The sequence below is a fragment of the Salvia splendens genome, chromosome 18 (genome assembly GCF_004379255.2).
Source record: "Salvia splendens isolate huo1 chromosome 18, SspV2, whole genome shotgun sequence".
NCBI classification, from domain to species: domain Eukaryota; kingdom Viridiplantae; phylum Streptophyta; class Magnoliopsida; order Lamiales; family Lamiaceae; genus Salvia; species Salvia splendens.
The window spans coordinates 4,220,293-4,243,812 of record NC_056049.1 but is presented as its reverse complement, the minus strand read 5'-3'; the positions used below and the strand labels follow the sequence as shown (position 1 = coordinate 4,243,812).

At 36.5% G+C, this 23,520-nt stretch overlaps 3 protein-coding genes and 1 non-coding gene across 5 annotated transcripts; 3 read left to right on the top strand and 1 right to left on the bottom strand.

The window, feature by feature from the left end:
* The first annotated feature begins 11,081 nt into the window (after window positions 1-11,081).
* On the top strand, window positions 11,082-14,214 carry LOC121777582 (scarecrow-like protein 13). The gene is made up of 2 exons (XM_042174879.1): window positions 11,082-11,179; window positions 12,249-14,214. Exon 2 carries the CDS (start codon window positions 12,391-12,393, stop codon window positions 14,041-14,043), a length of 1,653 nt encoding a protein of 550 aa, XP_042030813.1. The 5' UTR covers window positions 11,082-11,179; window positions 12,249-12,390; the 3' UTR covers window positions 14,044-14,214.
* Window positions 14,215-15,296: 1,082 nt separating this feature from the next.
* LOC121776031 (putative pumilio homolog 10) lies at window positions 15,297-17,152 on the top strand. The gene is made up of 4 exons (XM_042173145.1): window positions 15,297-15,632; window positions 15,703-16,111; window positions 16,196-16,781; window positions 16,855-17,152. Exons 1-4 carry the CDS (start codon window positions 15,470-15,472, stop codon window positions 17,011-17,013), a joined length of 1,317 nt encoding a protein of 438 aa, XP_042029079.1. The 5' UTR covers window positions 15,297-15,469; the 3' UTR covers window positions 17,014-17,152.
* Window positions 17,153-17,336: 184 nt separating this feature from the next.
* TRNAT-AGU lies at window positions 17,337-17,410 on the top strand. Its single transcript has one exon. It is a non-coding gene; the product is annotated as a tRNA-Thr (tRNA).
* Window positions 17,411-17,522: 112 nt separating this feature from the next.
* On the bottom strand, window positions 17,523-20,916 carry LOC121777722 (thymidine kinase a-like). Of its 2 annotated transcripts, XM_042175067.1 has the most exons (4): window positions 20,390-20,916; window positions 18,213-18,357; window positions 18,002-18,123; window positions 17,523-17,925 (listed from the first exon to the last, which is right to left on the bottom strand). In XM_042175067.1, the coding sequence occupies exons 1-4, from the start codon at window positions 20,734-20,736 to the stop codon at window positions 17,670-17,672; spliced, it is 870 nt and encodes a 289-aa protein (XP_042031001.1). In that variant the 5' UTR covers window positions 20,737-20,916; the 3' UTR covers window positions 17,523-17,669. The 2 variants fall into 2 exon arrangements, 1 of the variants encoding a protein (XP_042031001.1); XR_006045556.1 differs by lacking the exons at window positions 17,523-17,925; window positions 18,002-18,123; window positions 20,390-20,916 and adding an exon at window positions 18,547-20,383 and having other exon boundaries at window positions 18,216-18,357.
* Window positions 20,917-23,520: the final 2,604 nt, after the last annotated feature.

The window sequence follows — 23,520 nt, the reverse complement described above, 5'->3', positions numbered from 1 at the left end:
TCATTCATCATTATTTCTACACATTTAATCACGTTCAAATTTAATAAGTAATCTGTTAGTATGTCTTAAATCTGTATAGTTTTCCGCTAGTCAAACGGAGGCACCCCCCGCCCGACGCTATGATATGTTTCTGTTTTATGCCCTAATTGTTATATTGGGCCTAGTCCATCGTCTGTGTGCCTATTTATACAGAAGTATGACACATAACTCTGTAATCTGAATACAATCTGTTCTCCGTTTCTTGCTCGTGGACATAGCCAATACAACGTTGGTGAACCCCGTAAATTTTGTGTCTCTTTACGTTTCTGTTAGTCTCAATTTGCACAATTGCTCTATTCCGTCACAACGTAATCCACTAAAATAAATGGTGTACAGCTACATTAGGTCAATTATTCATATCTGTCTAACAATCTTATATCCATTGATTGTTGTATCACTCAAACAAATCAATGCTACATTATGTATTGATAGAATGCACGCAAAACTTAATATTTTTTACTCCACTCTTCATATATATGTTCTTATGGGTGAGCAAAATATCGTAGTCCAAATAATCGAATTGGACCAAACCAAATTAATATTAAATCGGGTTTTCATTTTTCAAATTTTGGGTCAGATCTGTTTTCAAAATATAGATTTTTTCAATTCGGATGACTTTTCTAAAACTAAGATAAACCAAAAGGCCAAATTATATTCAGTATATATAAAATTTATTAAAATTTTGGTATAAAATATTTTATTCAAATAATAGTATTATTTTTAAAAATGGATTTTTGGGTTTTCAAATTCATTTTTTTGCTAAGATTTAGTTGTAAAAGTATTGGATTTTCATTTACATTTTTTATGATATTTCAGATCTATTCGAATTTATATTCTTGCAAAATTCGAATTCCCCTAAGGATTTAGATTTGAAAGAAAAATGACCCGAAATCCAAATAATCATTCTCCCATATGTGATTTGTAGTGTTGAGGAGAAATCCAAATTGAGAGGCCATCACCTTTTGCTTTATCTACCTTTAACTTTCTTAGTTGTAAGAGAGTTGGAGCGTAGCGATTTGGAGGGAATTGGAGGGGGCAAAAGGAAGAGGACAAGGGGTCATGATTTTGTGATTGAATTATAATGGTACTATGATGGAGTATTTAAAATTAGTAAAAAAGATATTCCAACATTCCCTCGAAAAATGGGAAAACAACAAACATTCTGTCTCTTATCTCAATTCACAATTTTGTCTTGGCCCAATTGGCATGAAATGGCATGCAGGTTAAAGCAATTGGTGATGGGATGCTACTATAATATTTTATACAGTACTACAAAACTAATTTAATTTAATTTAATTTAATTTAATTTAATTTAATTTAATTTAATTTAATTTAATTATGGAATGTGGAGCATTGGAAAGAGGGTGGGATTATTAGGATTATAGAAGAGAAATGTGCGCATGCTATTGGTAGGGCGTCGCTGTTTTGGACACTAGTGAATAGCGCATCGTCAGGGGGTCTTGTCACCACTTACTTCTTCATATTTCTTTGTTTGTCGTCAAATAAACATACTCACCTTTTACTTTGTTCTACTCTTCAAATATGTTGAGTTTGAATGAGGATTAGTGGGGGTTTGGATTGTTATTATATGGACGTGACAAAATCAAAACCTAGCTATTACCATCTATCGTTGAGAATCGATTCGATACAAACACGACACAACATGATACGATACGAACATGAACATGGCATAGATTTATCGTGGCATGGATCCAACATGAGCATGTGACGCAACAAAATTGTTGTGCCGCACGATAAGGATGCGAACACGATACTAACCTATTCAGTTTGCGTGCGATTGTGTCTTATCAAAAGTTGTTAGCTCTAGGTTTGTGTTGTTGCACATTGTCTGATTTACAAACTATATTAGAGGAATGCTAGTGTGTTATTTTATAGATTGTTTTATGTGAATGAGAATTCACTCATGCACGTTAACATATGTAGTAAATGTGGACTTCAATGATAACAACAAGAATAATAATATACTCCATCCGTCCACAAAGATGGTCTCACTTTGACCGGGCACATGTTTTAAAAATGTAATGAAAAGTGAATTTGAAAAAGTTAGTGGAATGTGGCTTACTTTTATATATTAATTTTACAATAAAATGTGAGTAGTAATGAGTTAGTGGAATATGAGGTCCACTACCAAAAATGGTAAAAAGTGAAATGAGACAAATTTTGTGGGATGAACAGAAATGGAAAATGGGACAATCTTTGTGGGAAGGGAGGGAATACTATTATCGGTGCAAACTTGAATTGCTCCATCAATTGTCTAAGAAGAAAAGTGAGCTCACCAAACTAATTGAGCTAGCATGAGATAACAATGGTCATTCATTAAACAAAAAAACTATGCTGTCTCACCAAACTAATTGAGCTAGTATGAGATAACAACGGTCATTCATTAAACAATAAAACTATGCTGGCACAATGTGACTGTCCACACATTAGACTTTAATTCTACTAGATAACTTTAGTTATTGTTAGAGTACCTTATTGTTAACCTAATCGAGCATTCTTTATCTTTGCAATTTTATTTTAAATTTTTATAAAAAAGTAACAAAAAAATCGTGTACGGGCGGACAAGGGGACCTACATGGAGAGTGGGGAAGGGGTTTCATCCCCTATTGAATTCAATTTTTAAACTTTTTATATAAGTTTTAAAATTATTTGTATTTTATATATATAATTATGTAAAAGTATTTTGAAAATATAGCCCTATTAGAGTTTATTTATATATCCACTCTTGCATACTACCATAATGTGACTAAGAGCATCCACAGTGGGGCGGAGGATAGCCCGCCCGATGCATCATCCGCCCTATCGTCCGCCACTGTAGGTGTGCGGACGATGCTCCCCCTATCCTCTGCGCATTATCCATCGCCCGCGCCCTATCAGTCAATTTTCGCATCCTCCGGCCTATCCTCCGCCCCATTGCGGGGGTCCGGACGATGCAACACATTTTCCTTTTTTTATTTTTTAAATATTTTCTTCAATATATATCACCATTTTTTACTTCATTTCACATCTTTCACTTCAGTCTCTTCTCCCATCTCAATTTTTCTCTAAATTCAAGAATGAATTCCGACGATTTTCCATATTTGCAAATATAAAATATAAAAAAAATAAAAAATCAATACTAACAATAGGGTTTGTCTTTAAATTGTGGTGTTTTTATATTTATTTTGCTTATTGACATATTTATAAATATAAAAAATAAATAAATACAAAATAGTAGTAGTTAAAACTATAGGACGGGCTATAGGGCGCCCCACTACAGATAGATGGGTTGGAGGATAAAATGTTGATGTGGCGTAGGATAGGGCGCCTTATAGGGCGGACTATAGGGCGTCCTATCGTGTGGATGCTCTAATCATTCTTTGTTAGAACATGAGTAAGAGCATCCACATCCGTGCTCTTGCCAACGAGCACGGATGTGTGTCCGGTCCCACTTTTACTCCCTGCTATTAGACAAGAGCACAACACCCACATCCGTGCTCTTCTGCAAGGACAAGCTCAAAGGTCCCACCATTCTATTATTCAATTTAAATAAAAATATTTCCACAAAATTAAAATGCATTAAAAATACCCTGAAAAATATTACAAATTACAAAAAATTTAAAAATTACATAATTAAACCCCTAAAAAATAAAAATTACCCCCGTGGATGACTATTCATCCGGCTCTACCCCCAACGTTTTTTGGAGACACCGTATCATCGCCACATACATCGAAGTTGCTCGGGGGTCATAGTTGATCTATCAGCCAAATTGAGTTGGGCCAAAATCCCCCACAACGAGTTGGTGGGGGGTTGAGGTGGCACATAGGGAGCGGGGGCGGATAGAGTCGCGGTGCGACGGCGGTTGGCCGCCGCCTTCTTCCTTCCTCGCCGGAGCCGGACATTGTTTTGTTGTAAGAGTGAAAGAAAGATTGAGAATTGTAAGAATAGAAATGAGAGAATTTAGATGAGAATTGTGTAGTATGTTGTGAATTTTTGGTGTGGAAGTGGGGGTATTTATAGATGAAAATGTGTATTTTTGGGGAAAAAATTGAAAAATAAATTAAAAGTGGGTAGAAAATGGATATAATTTTTTGGGAAGTGTGAAAATATTTTTTAATCGGATTTTTTAATTAAAATCCAATTTTTTTAATCGAATTTTTTAATTAAAATCCAATTTTTTTAATCGAATTTTTTAATTAAAATCCAATTTTTTTTAAAAAAATTCAAATTGCCAACGACAATGGACGGCTGACACGTGGGCTGCTCGCTGGCACGGACGTGCTCGATGCATCGAGCAGCGCCGTGCCAGCTGCAAGAGCGCAGCGGCGAGCAGCAGATGCCGCGCCGCTGGCACGGACGGGCGGACGGCTGCGCTCAACTGCTGGGGATGCTCCAAGTATTATTTGATCCCCACCACCACTGCTGGGGATGCTCCAAGTATTATTTGATCCCCACCACCACCCCTACACATTTGGACATGCATCAATTGAATAGATGAAACAATCATAAAATTTTGAATCAAAGATGGAATCTACAAGCCCTATATAATTGATTGCACGAGTTTAGCAAAAAAATAGTAAGATTAACAATCATGTGGTTGGCTGATCAGTCTGTGCATTATGCTTTTGCAGATAAAAATCACGTGAAAGCAATCTCTATGATCATGCATCCATCACTACCAAGTACCAACTCTGCTATTGGATAGTAGATTTTAATTCATTCATTCATTAATTGAAAAGAAGCAAATACATTTCCTAATTTAATGAAAAAAGTTCAAACCCTGGAAGCATTGGAAATCTAATGACGTGGAAATTTTTACTTCGTCCCATGTTACTTGAGGCGTTTCTTTATGACGACGATAGTTACAGCAAAAAAGAATCTTCCACGCCGAACGTCTCCTTCACTTAATAAAATTTTGAGATTTGTTGGAGAAAATCAAAACACATTTTCAAACAATAAAATCTTATTATCAAATAAAAACAAGAATAATAAGAAAATTTTCACTTAATTATGTTAAACCACTCCGTTTTCCTATTGGTCTATGGACTGTGATCAATACCAAACTAGTCTTAAAACTTAAACGCCGAACAACATCATTAAAAGACAACCTGAAGTTCATTATAATGAACTAATAACAAACTTATAATGAACTTCAGATCTTTATATTATGCTAGATGATGTCATTGTTTTTAAATCTTTGAATTCCCTATAATGAACTACAAATAAAATTGTAATGAACTCCACGTTGTTTTATAATGATGTGTTTGGTGTTTAGCTTTTAAAATTAGTTTGGTATATAAAACAACCCTATATTGTGATTAGGGATTGTGATAGCTTTTTTACAATAAAATTATTATATTTCGGGTGTTCAGTTTGCAAGATTGTATCCGAGATTAAAGTTTTAGAGTGTTTGGTTTATAAGATTCAAACACACAATTTAATCCTAGATGTATAATTATGTTAACTAACCACATATGACTAAAATAATCTTACAACTCAATCCTAGATTATATTTTAGTATTATTTTATCTTGTAAACCGAACACCACCTTCATAGATGGTAAAATGAAAGTCTTCTCAAGTAAATAAGGATACTTAAAAAAAAAATTTCATATAAAAGAAAGATCAATAATCTCCGTCCACGAAAAATATAGTACATTTAAAAAAGGAAAGATTTCAACAAATTCTCTCTTACTTTATTAATTCCACATTAAAACTCGTGTCATTCACAATATGTCCTATTTTTCGTGGACGGAAGGAGTAGTTCCTTATCTATCCCGTAATAATTCAAACCCCCAACCGACAACGTTTGTTCCCGCCTAGACCGGCCTCACCCTTGACATACTCGTCAGCCCCATCCTTGCCACCCTCTGTCTCTCCGTCAGCCTCAGCCACGCCAACCTCCTCATCCTCATCCTCTTCATCTGAAAATGGTGGATATTCCTCTGGATCGATGTCGATCACATCCTGCTCCTCAAACTCCATATTAGTCTTTGAATTTTTTTGATTTGGGCTAATCGAACTTTTTATATCGGGCTTAACCCACCTTTTCCTCTGTATCTCCAAATATTAAAGCGGATCTATAAACATATAATATCAATGAACTTCAAACATAACCAAATTCGAACACTATCTTGCTGTATGAATATTTAAATTTAAATGGAAATCATAAAACTATATATGAGTGAAGTCGATTGCAATTCAGTTAATTATTGGCGGCCTCACAGATATTTTAGGCGATTAAATTAACCTGGTCAACTTGTTTCATTTTCTATTTTCTTTTTTATCAATTTGACTCGCGTTAAATATGCTCACCTAATCATCCCAGCTATCACCATTAAATGATGATTGTGTGTCTTTTTTTTGGTTGATGAGATTATGACTGCAAAATTGTAGTAACACAGCAACGACAATTATGAATTACTCCTATATTGTGCACTGTTCATTCATGTCATTTGATTTGAAAATTTTCTATTCTGTACATTTTTCATAATTTATTACTGCTACTTTATGTCAAACTTGACGATTGACTGTAAAGAAAAGTTAGTGAGTTTAGTTTATTTAAAAATGAAAAAATTTATTGTATTTAAGGTTACGCCATGTATCTGCAGATATAAAAAAATGAGTGAGTTTGTCCCAAGCATAACATATTTATAGCTAGCGATACTAATGAATGATCTTTTATAATTTCTTACATTATTTCGGAGTTTTCATTTGAAGCATGTTTTTGTGGTACTAGGGGACGAAGTGTAGTGATCTTTCTGGTCTTTTTTCGGATCCTAGATCCACCACAACTCACATATTCTCTATATGTCTCTCGTTTTATTAATTACAATAAAATGTAGTATTAAACTCGTATCATTCACGATTTAGATTATTTTTCGTACGAAATTGTGGAAAGTATGCAAAAATACCTATACTACTAAATTGAATGAAAATTCTACAATTCACTAAAATACAATAAAATATATTGAACGTGTATCATTCACGATTTAAACTATTTCTCGTAATAGTGGGAAGTATGCAAAAATACTTATACTACTATTCATTAAACTAAATTCAATGAAAAGTCTACAATCCATTAATATACAGTGTGATGGTAGAAACTAATCCTAGTATTTTATTTGTTTTACTCACTTTCCTTTTTAATTTGTCCCACTCAAGAATCCTCATTATTAAAAATAAAATTCATTTATCTCTATTTTATTTTCTCTTTTAATTTATTTCCCCCACCTAATACACAAAATAAAACTACATAAAATCTCGTATTGTCTAAAGAATAGATCATCTTCGGAAATATTTAGAGCATTCACAGTGGGGCGGATGATGGCACATCCATAGTCCGCGCCCTATACATCGTCCGCGGGCGATGCGTGGTCGAAGGCCCATCGTCCGCGGTATCGTCCACCCCACTGTGGGCGACACGGATAATACCGCGGACGATGCAACGTGTTTTCCTTTTTTTATTCTTCAAAATTTATATATATACACCATTTTATACTTCCTTTCACTCTTCCATTCACTCTTATTCTCTATCTCATTCTCTATTCTCTATTCTCTATCTCCCTCTTCCATACACCACAATGAATCCCGGTGATTACCCAAGTCCGAATAGTCCAATGTTCGGTGGTGGTGCACGGTAGCCGGGTACAAACCCTGATGAATACCGGCCCATCGTCTCCAACACCCAGTACGATCCCGATTTCAGCACGGATTCGTACGGGCAGTCAGACATGGAACTGTCTCCCACCCGCGCCCCCGCCCCACCCCGCCGCGCCTCTAGCTTCGCCGCCGCCGCCTTGGGCTCCACCACCAAGAAGAAGCGGAACAAGTAAAGGACCCAGAAGTTGCCGCTTCCGGAGAAGAATGAAGAGTTCGCCCCAGGGAGGATGAACTACAACCCGGATGAAACCATCGTCTTGACGAGGTGTTGGATTGATATTTCAGAGGACCGGGTGTTTGCCAACAACCAAAAGCAATTCGCGTACTGGGAGCGCATCGCTGATCGCTACAACGAGGCCAAGCCGCCGGCTGCCTACAAGGGCCATAGGGAGCAGTTCCGCAAGCACTGAGATCAGGTGAAGAAGCATGTCAATTTGTTCTCGTCGGAGTACGAGAAGTGCTTGAGGGAGAAGGGCAGCGGTGAGAGTTTGACGGATGTCTGCGATAAAGCGGTTGCGTCTTACATTTCATTGTACGGCGATTTCAAGCATTACAACTCCTGGCTCCTTTTGAAGGACAAGTAGAAGTTCCAAGGAGGGATTCTGCCCCTATCGGCTGCGGCGAAGAGGGCGAAGAACACCGCCGCCGGTGATTATACGAGCAGCGACAGCGGCGCATCTCCGATGGACCTCAACCAACTGATGTACGAGGATGAGAGTTCCGTCACACCGATGTCCTCCCGGCGTCCCATTGGCAGCAAGGTTGCCAAGAACAAGGGCAAGGCGAAGGCGACATCCTCACCGGCCCCGGCCCCGATCGCGACCCGGACCCTGGCCGCCGACTTCGGCTACGGGATATGCCTACGCGGAGTTGGTGGAGGCCAGTGGCGAATCCAGATATTTTGAATTGGGGGTGCGAATTTTATACTCCCTCCATCCACGAAAAATAGACAAGTTTTGCTATTTTGGTCCATCCACGAAAAATAGAATAAGTTTTAAAAGGAAAGTTTTCAACCAATACTAACCTTACACATGATTCTAAATATGGACCCAACAATTCACTAACACTCATTCCACTACCTTTTCTCTCCATCTTTCTTACTTTTTCCTAGCTCTCTCTTACTTTACTAATTATATATTAAAATCAGTGACATTCACAATCTTTATTTATTTTTCATGGACGAAGGAGTATTAAATATAACACATTAAAAATACAATAATATTTAAAATAACATCAATATTCAATTTTAAAGTCAATAATTAAGCTAAGCATTAGTATCACATAAAAATAGTTATAACACAATAATAGAACAAAAGAATAAAAAGTGTAAACTATCTAACATCTAATAAAAACATGACGACTAATTTAATTTCCAAATTCATATCAAAGTATTAAAATATTAATAAAAAAATAAAATAAAATGCAACTACCTAATATCTAAAATAAAAATAGAAAAAAAATTCATAGAAAAAAAATTCATACACATACATTAAAAATATAAATGAGATATAAAAATATAATAAAATACATTTACCTGATACTTACATTCAAAAGCAACCTAGAGTATGCCTCATCCAGATATAAGAGACAATGGGGAATCGAACACAGGTCCATCTTGTGGAGAAATGACACAATAACCGCTAGACCACATAAGGTTTTTGCTAGAGAAGTATCATTAATACATTAAGTACACATTATTTTGGGGGTACACTTGTTATTAGCTGGATACGCCAGTGGTGGAGGCCGCCAACCGAAAGACGTTGTTGGACACGCACCACGCCCTCATGCAGTGCGAGGACCCGTGTAAAACCGAATACCTCAAGTGGATGATCAATGATCTGCGCCGCAAGCTAGGAATGATGTAGAGTATGTTCTTCCTATTATCGGTAGTGAACTTATTTTTTTTTCTAACTCTCATAACTTTTTTTAATTGGTAATGTAGGATTTGACTTTCATCGTGATGCTTTTTTTTTTATAGGGTGCCTATGGTGGATACTCTTAAATGCAAAAAAGTAGGAAGAAATAAATTGCATGATCCGTCGGTAACAGCGGAACAGTGAGCAGCTACGCCGTCACTTCCGTCGTAGCGCGTTAAGACAAAAAAATGATTATCTACTCCACTCTACTACAAAGTACAAAGTAACGGAAATTTCGAAGTTGGCTGTCAAAACACACGTCACAAAATGATGTAATTGGAAAACACAAATAACCCTTAGTTTGGCATATAATTACGAGTAGGCCATTTGACGACGAAATGTCGGTTACTTACGGCTTTTGTCTTCTAGCTTGTTTTTCCAAATTTAGGATTTTATTTTTGTCCACATAATAATAATGTCAATGGACTACCTACGATGTGTAATTAATTATCAAAGGCAACCTATATACACAACTTGCTTCTCTTTATCATTATTGAACAAATGAAGGTTCGGGGCAAAGAAATCCCAGGCCTACTGAACTTCTTGGTCATATAAGTTCAATTCAATATTTATAATTAACGTAAAATTCTTATTTTATGAGTAATGATATTTTGTTGGTGCTTCTTCTATAAAATACTCTTCGGACACTGAGCCTTGAAAGTTACCAAAATCCTACACAATTAAAACTCATACTATATTTAAGTTTTCATGGAACACAAAGCTCAAAAAGCGATTTCGAGAATGAGAATTACTACTTTTTTTTTTGGGTGTGTGATCAAATACTAACTAATTTACAGTAATAATTAATAACTAATTTTAATTTTGTACGTTAAAAATATCAACATCAATCTTCTTGTTTTGATAAACTTATGTCTTTGTGTTGATATTTAAACTTACTTCATGTTATATTGATATAATTATGTCTTTGTCTTGATAATTTTAATACAAATAATTGAAAGTTATTAGTTATTATTGTAAATTAGTATTACTCTAACGCGACCCCTGCTTCTTGTGTTCAAAGACTTCTTCCATCTTAATTTCGATTATACATCGAGAATTTTAATTAACTGAAATTCTCTTAGCATTGGGGAATCTATTTGCAATATGATAAGCTTAGATTGAATACGTTCTTGCAAATAGTTTGTTCTTAGTTTATATAAATGGTATATACTCTAGTATGTGGAACAATACAGAGTCAACATACGCATCGGATATTTTTTCTAAGTCTGACTAAGCTATGATTTTACTTCATAGGAGTGAGAGGGTGTTATTTAAGAAAGAAAACATGAATTGATAAAAAGAATAATTTATCACATACGCACATGATGTGTAATTATCACTCTATCAGGGTAAGTCTACACGCCACTAGTGGCATTTGCGTTATAATTGAACAGGTGAAGGGCATATTGAATGTTGACCAACTATATAATTAATCTCACTTTTAATTCTCCATTTTATTCATCATTTCTTCTCAAAGCATCAAAAAGCAAAAACAGATTAAACAACTTCCTCTCTCATCCAGAACGATTCCAGCTGAAATATTCTACGCGCTACAAGTTCAGGTATGCTGTTTGAATGCAAACTTGTTAGTTTTCCGATGAATGCATCCTATTTTTGGTGTGTGTATCCACGGATAAAATTTTCAACTGTATATCTGTGATTTTCGCACTTTATGAGGATTGAAGAGGAAAATCGAGATTTGGTGTCTCATATTCTATGGATTTCTGTATGTTAATTTCAATTTTTTACTTTTTGCAGAGTTTTAGATCATGAGTTGCTTCTGTTTTATGTTATTTTTGATTTCTGTATGTTAATTTCAATTTTTTGCTTTTTGCATAGTTTTAGATCATGAGTTGCTTCTGTTTTATGTTATTTTTGTTGGAAAAGTGTAAAGCAGGCAACAGCCGAAAACATACTTTTAGATTTTTATTCTTGTTCTTAGAAGATCGATCCGTGAGTTAAACAGGATATTTCATCTTATGCGAATCGGAATATGTTCTGGTTTTTGCAGTAATTTACATTTTATAGGTTCTCTTAATTTATCTTTTTGGTAGGAGTACTTTATAATCCATGGTTAAGTCAAAGTGGCAAATTACGCAGAGAATTATTGGGGGTTTACTTTTTATGATTGCTGGTTGTGCATCTGCATTTATGGTATTTAACTCAAAGCTTAATTATGTTGGTACTTGAGCAAATAAATAGAGCAGCTTTGGGATTAAATGCTATTTTTCTCCCACAATAAGAAAATGAATACTGATAACAAATTATTGAAAGAACTCATCTGTTATTTGGTTTTCCTTTTCGGGATCTAGTAGTTTTTTTTTTAAATAATCATATTTGTATGCTTCATTGGTGTCTTTAATAAACTTACTAAGACTTTGGGGAACCTCATTAGGTACTTCAATTTCTACACTAAAAAGTTCTAATTGCGGAAGTGTGATTTATGGCTGTGCCAGGCTTAGGAAATGTATCGTCTAAGCTGAATCAAGAACTTCTTTTGATGGAATACATACACCTATTTGAAATTTCTATTGGCAAATTTATGGTTTTAGTTCTTTCTCTCCATCAAGGTCTCTAGTTTTGGAGTGAATGTAGCTAATATGGTTTTGTTGTTTCCTTTTGTGTCCGCAGGAGTTTTGCTATTAATTTAGGAGGAGATGCATATTATACGTGAATGACGTAACCCGTGAGTCATATCATTGTATCGTATATCCAAGTATACCTCACTGGAAGTCCCGTGTTGTTAAGCAAGTTGGCTGCAGTTTTACTTCCGATGCAAACATACCAAACATCTGCCTCTTTCCAAAGCTTTTACAATCAGCCTATGCAGCAGAATGACTCATACGGCAGTTCAACTTTTCAAATTCTGAACAATGACTCAACCGGTAGCAGAAGCCATGGAAATGAAGTTTCTTCTCAAACTTACCCTGACCAGTTCTTCACTTTGGAATCAACTCCAGCCATTGATTATGCTACCTACAGTTCACCGTCAGCTATAAGTGTCTCTTCCAATAGAAGTCCATTTTCTCCCCAGGGTTCTCTGTCGTATGCATCCGATCTTTATCAACCATCTGATAATACTTACGGTTCACCTCTGAGTGGGTGCTCTGGGGTTGATGATGAAAACAAGATGCTCCATGCGCTGTGGGTATTGAGGAACGAACTTTTGGGTCCCGAATCTGATACAGATGATAGTGGAACCTTCAACGGTGTAGTTTCACAACCTTCTCCCTTCACAAGATACAACAGAATCTTGGAAATGGCCCCTCATATGGACCTCAAACAGTTGCTTCTTGCCTGTGCTGAAATCGTATCAGAAGCTGATACCATATCTATGTCGGACAGACAGGTTGCGATATCAGCTGCGGAAGCTATGATGGAGATATTGGAGAAGAATGTTTCGGTATCTGGTGAGCCTGCACAAAGATTGGGTGCATACATGTTGGAAGGACTCAGGGCTAGGCTGTTATCATCTGGAAGTATAATTTACAAAAAGCTGAAGTGCAAAGAGCCAACGAGTTTGGAACTGATGTCGTACATGGGCGTGCTCTATCAAATCGTCCCGTACTATAAGTTTGCTTACATGTCATCAAATGTCATCATTGGGGAAGCCATGGAAAACGAAAACCGGATCCACATAATTGATTTCCAGATTGCTCAAGGTAGTCAGTGGATGTCCTTGATTCAAGCTCTTTCGCGTCGGCCTGGTGGGCCCCCATACATTCGCATCACCGGTGTTGATGATTCAGATTCAGCTCATGCCCGAGGCGGAGGACTCGAGTTAGTCGGTCAGAAGCTAGCACAACTGGCCCAGTCGTGTGGGGTACCATTTGAATTTAATGGTGCAGCTATGTCGGGGTGTCAAGTCCAACTAGAGCATCTCAAAGTCCGCCACGGGGAAGCCCTGGCCGTGAATTTCCCTTACATACTGCATCACATGCCAGACGAGAGTGTGAGCACTACGAATCATCGGGACCGCCTCCTCCGACTAATCAAAAGCTTGTCACCCAAGATCGTGACCCTCGTTGAGCAAGAATCCAACACTAATACCTCTACTTTCACCCAGAGATTCGCTGAAACCCTTGACTACTATACAGCAATGTTCGAGTCCATCGACGCAGGACGCCCGAGGGACGACAGACAGCGGATTAACACGGAGGAGCACTGCGTGGCAAAGGACGTCGTCAACATAATAGCCTGCGAGGGGGTCGAGAGGGTGGAGAGGCACGAGGTGTTTGGCAAGTGGAGGATGCGACTGGCGATGGCCGGATTCTCCCAGCTACGGCTCAGCCCGTCGGTTAGCAATTCGGTGAGGGACATGTTGAGAGAATATAGCTCAAATTACAGAAGTGCGGAGCTCGGCGATGGTGCTCTGTATCTTGGATGGAAGAATAGACCTTTAGCTACAGCTTCTGCGTGGAGATGATTAGTAACTCTTGTAGGTTTGTATTAGAGATGACTCTACGTGTAAAGTGTCTTTTTTTTAATGGTGTTGAAAGGTATCATTGGCTATACCTGATTCCAGAACCTGACATTCTTTGCCACCTCTGTTTTTCTGTGACTTTTTTTTATTTATTCACAGTGAGTTTGTTTGTGACTTCTCTTTTTTTACAATATTCAGTTTTATTCTTTGTAATGGACCTCTAGGCTGTAGGCACAATTATTTGACTAAAATTATTTCTAATCCCTAGCTTTTAGAATACCCTTTGTTATGATATATGTAAATGTAGGATGTTCGAGATGAAGTGTTCTTTCTAGAGCAACCAATGTTTTTAAAACTTGGCCAATTATTTATAAGTCACGTTTTTCAGATTCCAATTATTTATATTTAGTAAGTACTAGCTGGCAGTCTAACACGCTTTTTTTTAATAATCACTTTTACCAAAAAATAAATAAATGAATTGTCGAGAAAAGATTCGTTTTTACTAAGCGTTTTTAACATGGGCACTCAATAATTGTTTTAATTCATGATTAATAATTATTTGAACTTTTTTAATCTTAATAAGACTTGAAAACCATAAGATTGTCTATGTGACTAAAGAAATGTACTTTCAATTTCTTTTTACCTCATTATTTTGACAAAACTTATTATGATCTATTAATATACAAAATTGCAACTAATCAAGATTTTTCACAAGTTGTTTTTATAACCTAAGTATGTTTTCTTTTATGTCTGATGTCTTCGCCTATTTAATTATGTCATCACCGATATCTATATAATAGTTGTGTGCACATGCTACAAATTTGCTTTGCATGTAGTAACGACAACTACGTCACATCTAAATTTGTGTAAATTTAATGATGTGAAAAATTGAGATATATATTCCCTAGCCCCCTAGACATTATTTTTTTCATTCAACTTGTTTAAAAAGATTTGAAATAATGTTACTTTGATTGGATTGTAAGATATCTTAATCTATCATGCTATTAAATTATTGCAAGTATATCACTGATAAATTCCAATTAATATACTAGTTTAGCATTTACTTTATCACGAGTTTGAGTCGTCTCCAAATACAACTCCAAATTGGTCTTTAAAAAATATTCCAAATTAGATTTTGTTAACTTCCAACTTACCATCTCTATAATCTTCACAATAAATAACTACAAAAGAGAAAAAAAAAGAAAAAAAGAAGGGAGAGTTTCCATAATATAAGTAGAAGTTGAGTGTGGAGTTAACTCAACTTCGAATCCCACTAAAATAGCAATTAACGGTCATCTCCATCTTCACAAAACCTCCCCTCCTTCTTAGTCAATTCATTACAGTCAAAACCCTAATCCAAATCACATTCAAATTCACAACCAAACCTCTCTATTTAACCAATTCTTCCTCCAAATATTACCCCATCATCATGAATCCTTCTCCCTCTTCCAGCATGGATAATCCAACTCCCAATCACGCCCAATCCTTCTCCCTCCGTTTTGGGAATTTCAAGATGTGCAGCGACGGCAATTTGGAATTGGCAGCCCCCACCGCCACCGCCGTCGCTGATAAATCTTGTTTGCCGGAGCAAGGTGAAATGCACTCTCATCTTTCATCAATTAGGGTTTAAGGTTTATTACATTGATTTTCTTGATTTTGTAGGACTAGAGTTTGACTACAAACCAGGGGTTTTCCCTCCATCAACATCCAAGAATAACCAACTCTTTCTTGATCAAGACTCAAACTTTGTCCCTGATAATGGATTCAGTTCGATCACAAACAATGTGGTGTACACAGGCTGCGACGTTGGATCAACGAGCAACGTCGAATCCGGGCCCCAAATCGACCTAAGCTGGTTGCAAGAGCTTCTCAAGAGAGGAGACCCTGTGGACATAAACATGCTTCTTTTGATCATGCAGGGCTCCTATCTCCCTCTCATGACGGACCAAGCCCTCTCCAGCGTCTTCAAAAAGCTGGTTGGCTCGTGTCGTTCCAACCAGTTGGACTTGATCGTCGAAGACGTGTTGCTGTCAAGCCAATCCTTCATCAATGCTGCATTCTGCAAACAAGGGTGTGTTAATTTTGTTGTTTTTCGCTTCCAATTAGCAAACTCTCTTTGTATCTATCCCTTCCTCTAATAGCATTGTTTCGACAGAGCAAGTTCGATTTGCAAGCTCATCAAAAGGGTGAAGAAGCCAAGCCAAGCCTTAGCCATAACACAGATCTTCTCCACTCAGTTTTTGGCCATGATGACTGATGACACAGCAAAATCAGTGATCCAGACCTGCTTCGATTGCTTCCTTCAACCTAACAAAGTTTTATATGAGCAAGCAATACTCTACTGCCAAGATCTTGCCAAGGACAAAGTGGGATGCATATCACTAAATGAACTAATCGAAAAAATCAGTGGGGGAGAGAGGCTAAGGCTTCTCAACACCATAGCAGCTTGCTCGGCTGAGCTCTCGTTCCATGAGTATGGGAACTATGTCGTGCAGTGCCTTCTCTCCCTGAGGAACGAGCCCACTCTGAGTTCGTTGGTGGTGCTAGGCCTCCGAGGGAGGATTGTGGAGCTCTCTCAGCAGAGAGGAGGCAGCCATGTGGTGGAGAAGTGCATGATGGCTTCAGATCTTGGATTAGTGTATGTGGTGAAGGAAATCATTATAACACCTCAAGCACCAATGCTGCTTGCTCAAGATCTGTATGGGAACTATGTCATTCAAAAGGCTTTCAAGGAGACTAAGGTGCTATTCTTGTTGTCCCATTGACCTAACAATCATTGAATATTTTTTTATGATTGGAATGTGTTGATTGAAGGAACGCGGGCTTGAGCGGCTGTGCGAGCTTCTGATGAAGACTCTGGAGCCTTACAGAAGAGAGTTGAACCAGACGAAGTGCGGGAAGATTGTGCTCGGGTTCTTGAAGGATGCAACCACTGCTTACAAGAAAAATACTTTGGTTTGGAGAAGGTTGTAGCTGTAATGGGGTTCTTGTCAATCCATGTATAGCTCTTATATGTAATTTTTTGATACTGTATGCTGAGATTCTCATGTAGGTATTTGTATAAAATGATACTACAACCATTTTTTGTGCAACTGGTTTTCCAAATTAAGATTTTATTTTCTTTGATAACTTACCTTTTTAACAAAATTATTGAAATAACTATTTGTTTATGTATTCAGATAATCTATGAAATAAATTTAAATCTAATTCATTATAGTATGATTCCTAAGTTATCATCAAAGTATAACTGTATTCAAATAAGCTATAATCATAAAATTATACTACCCACCAACAAAGCTTTCATAGCTCAGTTGGTTAGAGCACCCGTTTAGTAAGCGGGAGGTCTTGAGTTCAACTCTCAATGAAAGCAAAAAATTGTATTTTTGTTTATAATGTGGAAATCTAAATTTTTTTATACATTGATTAAAGAGGGGAGGAGATATTCCAGAGTATGGAAAGCTCAAATATGTTGGAGACAATAATTAAGCAGTAATAATACGTAGAATGTAACATAGTTATTCATAGCTACTACTACTAATACTACATACTAATCAGATTAATACAGGCAGTGGCAGATGTTTGTAAAATCGAAAACACCAGAAATCACGAAAAAGATCAAACGCGAAGGCCTATAAAACTGAGCTAATCTTGAGGTTGTGAGAGTCGAGCACAGCTTTGGTAGCCTCTTTAACCACTTGTCCGCTTACATAATGGTTGCGGCAAACAGGCATATATACATCTGCCCCGGCAATAACTTCAGTTTTCGTCTCATCCGTCTTCCTCAATGTAAACAGTGCCCGTTTACCACAAACCTCGCACCGGGCACTCAGTTTGGTAACTGAATCAGCAATGGGGATCACATCGAGTACTGAACCGAAGCTCCTTCTACAAACAACAATACACAAAATGTAAGAGAAGGTAGCCTTTGTTACTAGTGTTATAGTCGAAGATAAAGCACCACCTTAAGTAATCACCATCCAAACCAGCTATTATTACAGTCTTCCCATCATGATCCGCAGCTTTGCAGCAGAAGTCGTACAAGTCTTCGAAAAACTGAGCCTCATCGATACCAATCACGTCTAGCTGTTTGTTGGGAAAAGTGCAATATTAGCTAACATGTAGGAATTGCAGAGTATTTCCAGGTCAAAGAAATAGAGTGAAGATGACCAGACCTTATCATACAATTCAGCACCCAGCTTTTCTCGAACTGATGAGAGATTCGCTAAAGGTATGCACGGCAACTTTTCTCCATCATGCGTCACAATAGAATCTAACGCATACCTATTGTCTTTGTTCGATTTTATTACGGCTACATTTCTGCAAAATCATAGCCCTAACTAAGATTTGATACAAGAATATAAGGAAAAGATAGGTTCACACAGATAAGGATGAGATCAGTTTCAAAATATGCATAAAAGAGGAATAATGAGCCACCAAAAATGAAGAAAGATGTGTTAAGTCAAAGTCATCAGATAAAGGGTTCTCTTCCTGTGCACCCCTCCCTACCTTTATATACTGTGCACCATGTTGTCTTTATGCGGAAAGTTTGTATTTCTTCTTAACATAGTAGTCCAATTGTCCGTATTGATTAGTTGTTAGCCAAAAATACAGCACATCCATCTAACATTTCCATGTCTCACCCACCACTGATGAGCCATGAGCATATGTGCTACTGAAAAACTGTAGCTCAAATCTGATCACCTTATGAACTACTTGTAATTTTACTCCAATTCAATACTGAAGTCCGGAGCATCAACAACATCTTTCATAATAAAGGCTAATTCTCTAATCAGCCAATGAATCTGTTCTGTCTCACTATGAGTATTATGTCCCATAAAGAAGAAATGGGCCTCCTTTCGTACCTCTATCATGCTATGACCAGGCTCCTTTTTTATCCCTGACCCCTTCATTACCCTCCTTATCTCTGCGACATTCTTCCATAAACCAAACGTCGCATAAGCATTAGACAGGACTACATACTTTCCAGCATTTTCGGGTTCTAACACAAAGAAGTTCTTCGCAGCAAGTTTCACCATATCCATATTTCCATGAATTTTACACGCACCAAGTAAAGCACCCCATACTGCGGGGTGCTCTTTATAAGGTGATGTTTGGACGAATGCATAAGCCTCCTCTAACCTACCAGCACGGCCTAAAAGATCAACCATAACAGCGTAATGCTTTCCTCTTGGCTGAACACCATAGTCTCTCATCATTGAAGAAAAGTATTCCCACCCTTTATCCACCAGCCCTCCATGGCTGCATGCGGAAAGTACAGCAAGAAATGTGATTTGGTTTGGTTTGATACCTTCATTTATCATCTGATGAAAAAAATCCAAAACCTCGGATACTCTTCCATTGAGGCCATATCCAGATATTAATGAAGTCCAAATTATGACATTCCTGTCCAAAGACGTATCAAATACTTTAAACCCATCAAAAGGGCTACTGCATTTGAAATACATATCCATAAGTGCACTATTAACTACAATGTTACTGTTAATTTGACTCTTAATCAGTACACCATGGGCAAGTTTTCCCTGTTCCAGGAAAGCTAGGGAAGAACATGCCCTGAACACAGACGCAAAGGTGTACTGGTCAGGCATCCAACCGAGCTGCCTCATCCTATGATACAGACTCAAGCCCACCTCGTCCATCCCCTTTTGCACGTATCCTGCAATTAATGCATTCCACGAAATCAAATTTCTCTTTCGCAACATGTCAAAAAGTATGTGTGCTGAACCCAAATCTCCAGACTTTGCATACAGGATCAGAATCTTGATCTTTAGATACTCATCCGGAACAAATCCAAAGGCCACCATTTGCCAATGAATTCTTCTGCCCTGCTTATATTCCTTCCTAAATATGCACTCTTGCAAGACAAGTGAATATGTGTCGGAATGTACTTGCATTCCCGTGCAGCATAATATTCCAACAGCTTCTTTAACTCTCCCAGTGAAACAGAGATCCTTCAATGTTCTATCCAACTGGCCGGAATTCTCTATGTTACCCTGAAATCTGGGGATATCTCAATAGTGACAATTAATCCAACCTTTAAACTCAAAATAGCATCAAATCCTAGATTCTGAACTGAAGTATAAGACTCCAAACTTAAGGAACGCCCAAGGCAACCAACGGATGGGACCATTGGGTGTTTACTATCAATTCTACAACCCTCAAGGTCCAACACGGCTCAAAAATTAATCTCTCTATGATGAAAATTAGCAGGCCAATTGAAAAAAAAATGAGCCGATTGCAAAAAAACAATAATTGGTTAACTAAATCAACAATGTTCGCAAATTTAACAAATAAAACAATAAAAGCCAACAAGGAAGGATATGAATCGAACCTGCCATTATTGCTCTCGGACTTCATTCTCTTAAGGAGGGTGGTGGTCTTCCCGGCGAACATGGGTCCCACAATCACATGAATCTCACCAGATGAACGTCCATCGGTGCATAATCCTCGACTTTGACTACTATTACTAGATACATTTGCATACTTACTGACTGAATTGGCCGAAAATATGGCCGGATAAAAATTGGGGTTTTTGGAGAGGTTAATCTTGGTCCTTGTGCGAAGAAGAGTGGAAGGTCTGGAATGAAAGTAGAGGTTGAAAGAAGCTGCGGCAGCGACGGAATTGGAGAAGGATGGACTGATAGCGAGGAGTGATTTCATTCTAGAAATTTTAAACATTTATGATCGCAGTGTGTGAGTTGATGTGGGAAGTTCTCAGAGAAATGCCGATTGATTTGTATGAATCATTTGATAGTATGAAGACATGGATGTGTTTGAGGGTTTTGGGTGAAAGTGTGAAACGAAGGTTGAGAAATGGAGGGGTTTTAGGGGCTAGGGTTTTTGGCTTGAGAAGGAATGTTAGGAACAAACTGAATTTTGGTTTTTTAAATTTAACAATATTTATTTTAATCTTTAGTACTATTATATCAACTACTTTTACCACCCGTACTAATTTTCAAAAAATAAGAAAATATAATTAAAAGAAATTAAATTAAATTAAAAAATATATAGAAAAATGTAAAAGTTATTGCAAATCAAGAATAGAAACTATTTAAAGTTTGTATTCATAAGATTATAAAGATTTAAAAAACATACTTCTACATCTATCAATCTATCAATCCACTATAACAAAAGGATATGTGGGGAAAAATAGAAATCGAATATGATATACAAACAAGAGATTGAGAAATAGTAAATACCAAAGTAAATAAATAAAATTATTTGAAAAAGTAAATAGTTCATTATAAATTCAATCAACAAAACATAGAAATCAAACATCTTCTCAGAAACTTGTTAACCTCATCAACAACATCCAGCGTGGGAGCAAGTATAGCACGATATTGCAAAAGTAGAGAATAAGATAAGAGAGGAGGAAAAAGTAGAAAGAGTGATATTTCTATATTTAGAAAGTGTCATTTAGAGTGTGGCGAATGGAGTATATATTAACATGTTAGTAAATATACATATGTTTATATTTCAAGTATTTACAAATAAAAAAATACAAATGCTAATTAATACTCACTGTGTTCCAACTAAGTTGAGACAAAATTTCTGGGCACATAGATTAAGAAATTGTGTTGAAAAGTAAGAGGGAGGAATAAAATAGGAAAGATGAAGACATAGTAGAGTAGTTGATGGAATAAAGTAATAATGATTGGATGTTTTGTTTTTTGTCAAAAAAAAATTACTCAACTTAGTTGGTACATTACAAAAAGGAATACGACTCAGCTTAGTTGAGACCGGGAGGGTATAATATTTTACACATTTAAAATGAAAAGAATATAAAATAGTCATCAAACAAATTACAATTTCAATAAATTAATACTTCATCCGTCTCACCGAAGACGACCCAATTTCCTTTTAATTTGTCCCACCCAAGATGACCCCTTACTAAAAATATAATCTCTTTTATCTCTACTTTATTACCTTTTCTTACTTTATTCTCTTTATCTGACACACAAAAAAAAAACTGCATAAATTCATGTGCCCCTAAGGAATGAGTCATCTTCCTTGGGACGGAGGGAGTATTTCATAAGTTGTGATCAACAAAAATATACATTCTCATTAATAAAACAAAACTTAGAACGATTACAACAAACTAATAATTGGATTGCATAAAAGGTAATCTAACGGATTCATACTTCTCCTTCTCGACTCATGGGTCATATGATTTTTACTTATTAAATACTACAAATTCAAAGTAGTTCAACATAAATAAGAAATAATATCATTGTATACACTTTATAATACTAAAAGAAATGTATATCGTACCATCTCACTCTAAATAAAGCATTTCGGAAAGAGATTATAAACAGTTTATTTTGTAAGTTGAGTGGAGAAAGAATAAAGATAAAACATTTTGTATGAGTTGTGAATTTACCTCACACAAATATTTTAAAAATTACTTTATACAAAAAAAGTCAAACAAATCAAAGTTGAAAATCCTAAAACATAATCACTGCCTCTACCAAGCACATACCAATTGATAATTCAAAGAAAACTTTTTTTTAATCCACGAAATACATCAAAAACATCGACACCACCCAACACTATCAAGTTCAATCTAGTTATTTTACTGTCGAAAATCGTCATAATCAACAGTGAACTAGAAGAAAATAGAAAGGATCTCAAAAACACATATTCTTCATCGAGAATGTAAAAAAATTCTCTACATAACTAAATTTCAATTACTCAGTATCTGAGTCATGCTTAGTTGAACTTAAAATCAGAATATACAGATAATGGTATACAATACTTTGATATCAAATGTTATTTGCTTTGATAACAATACTATCAATTTATTACTCCCTTCGTCCCACGTTACTTGAGACGTTTCTAAGCCCTATCTTCTAGCACACATTAATGCCATTGATTTTTTATACCTCTTTCAACTTATTTCCCCTCTATAAATTTGTATTTATAAATTAAATCTATATGAAATTTTAAATATGAATTATGAATATAAATAATTTCAACTTATTTAATTAAATTATATAGTAGTACTTAAATAAAAAAATTAATTTAAAAATTCTAACTAATTAAAAAATAATTCAATTATAAAATTTTGTATTCTTAAAACCCAAATGCTAAAATTTAATACACTAAGCTCAAACTAATGTTGCTTATACATACAATGATACAATTTTCTTCTACAACTAATACCCTAAAATAACGCCTCTAAAATCTCTTCTCACTCACCTCGCCGCCACCGCCTCGCATGCACAATCGCGTCGCCGGCGAGCAACGCCAACGTCTTTCTCCATTCCCTCATTTTCTTCTCTCTTACCTCCTCTTGTCTGCCAGCCCACTGAACAACAGTTTCCACGCCGCCACAGCACTACCTCTAGCTTCTGCCCCTTCAACACCTAGCCGTGCCTCGGCCGCCGCCGGGCTCACCGCCGAGTCTTTAGAAAACATCAACTAATGTAAGACTTTTAGGAGGAGATGTCATATTAGGAATAT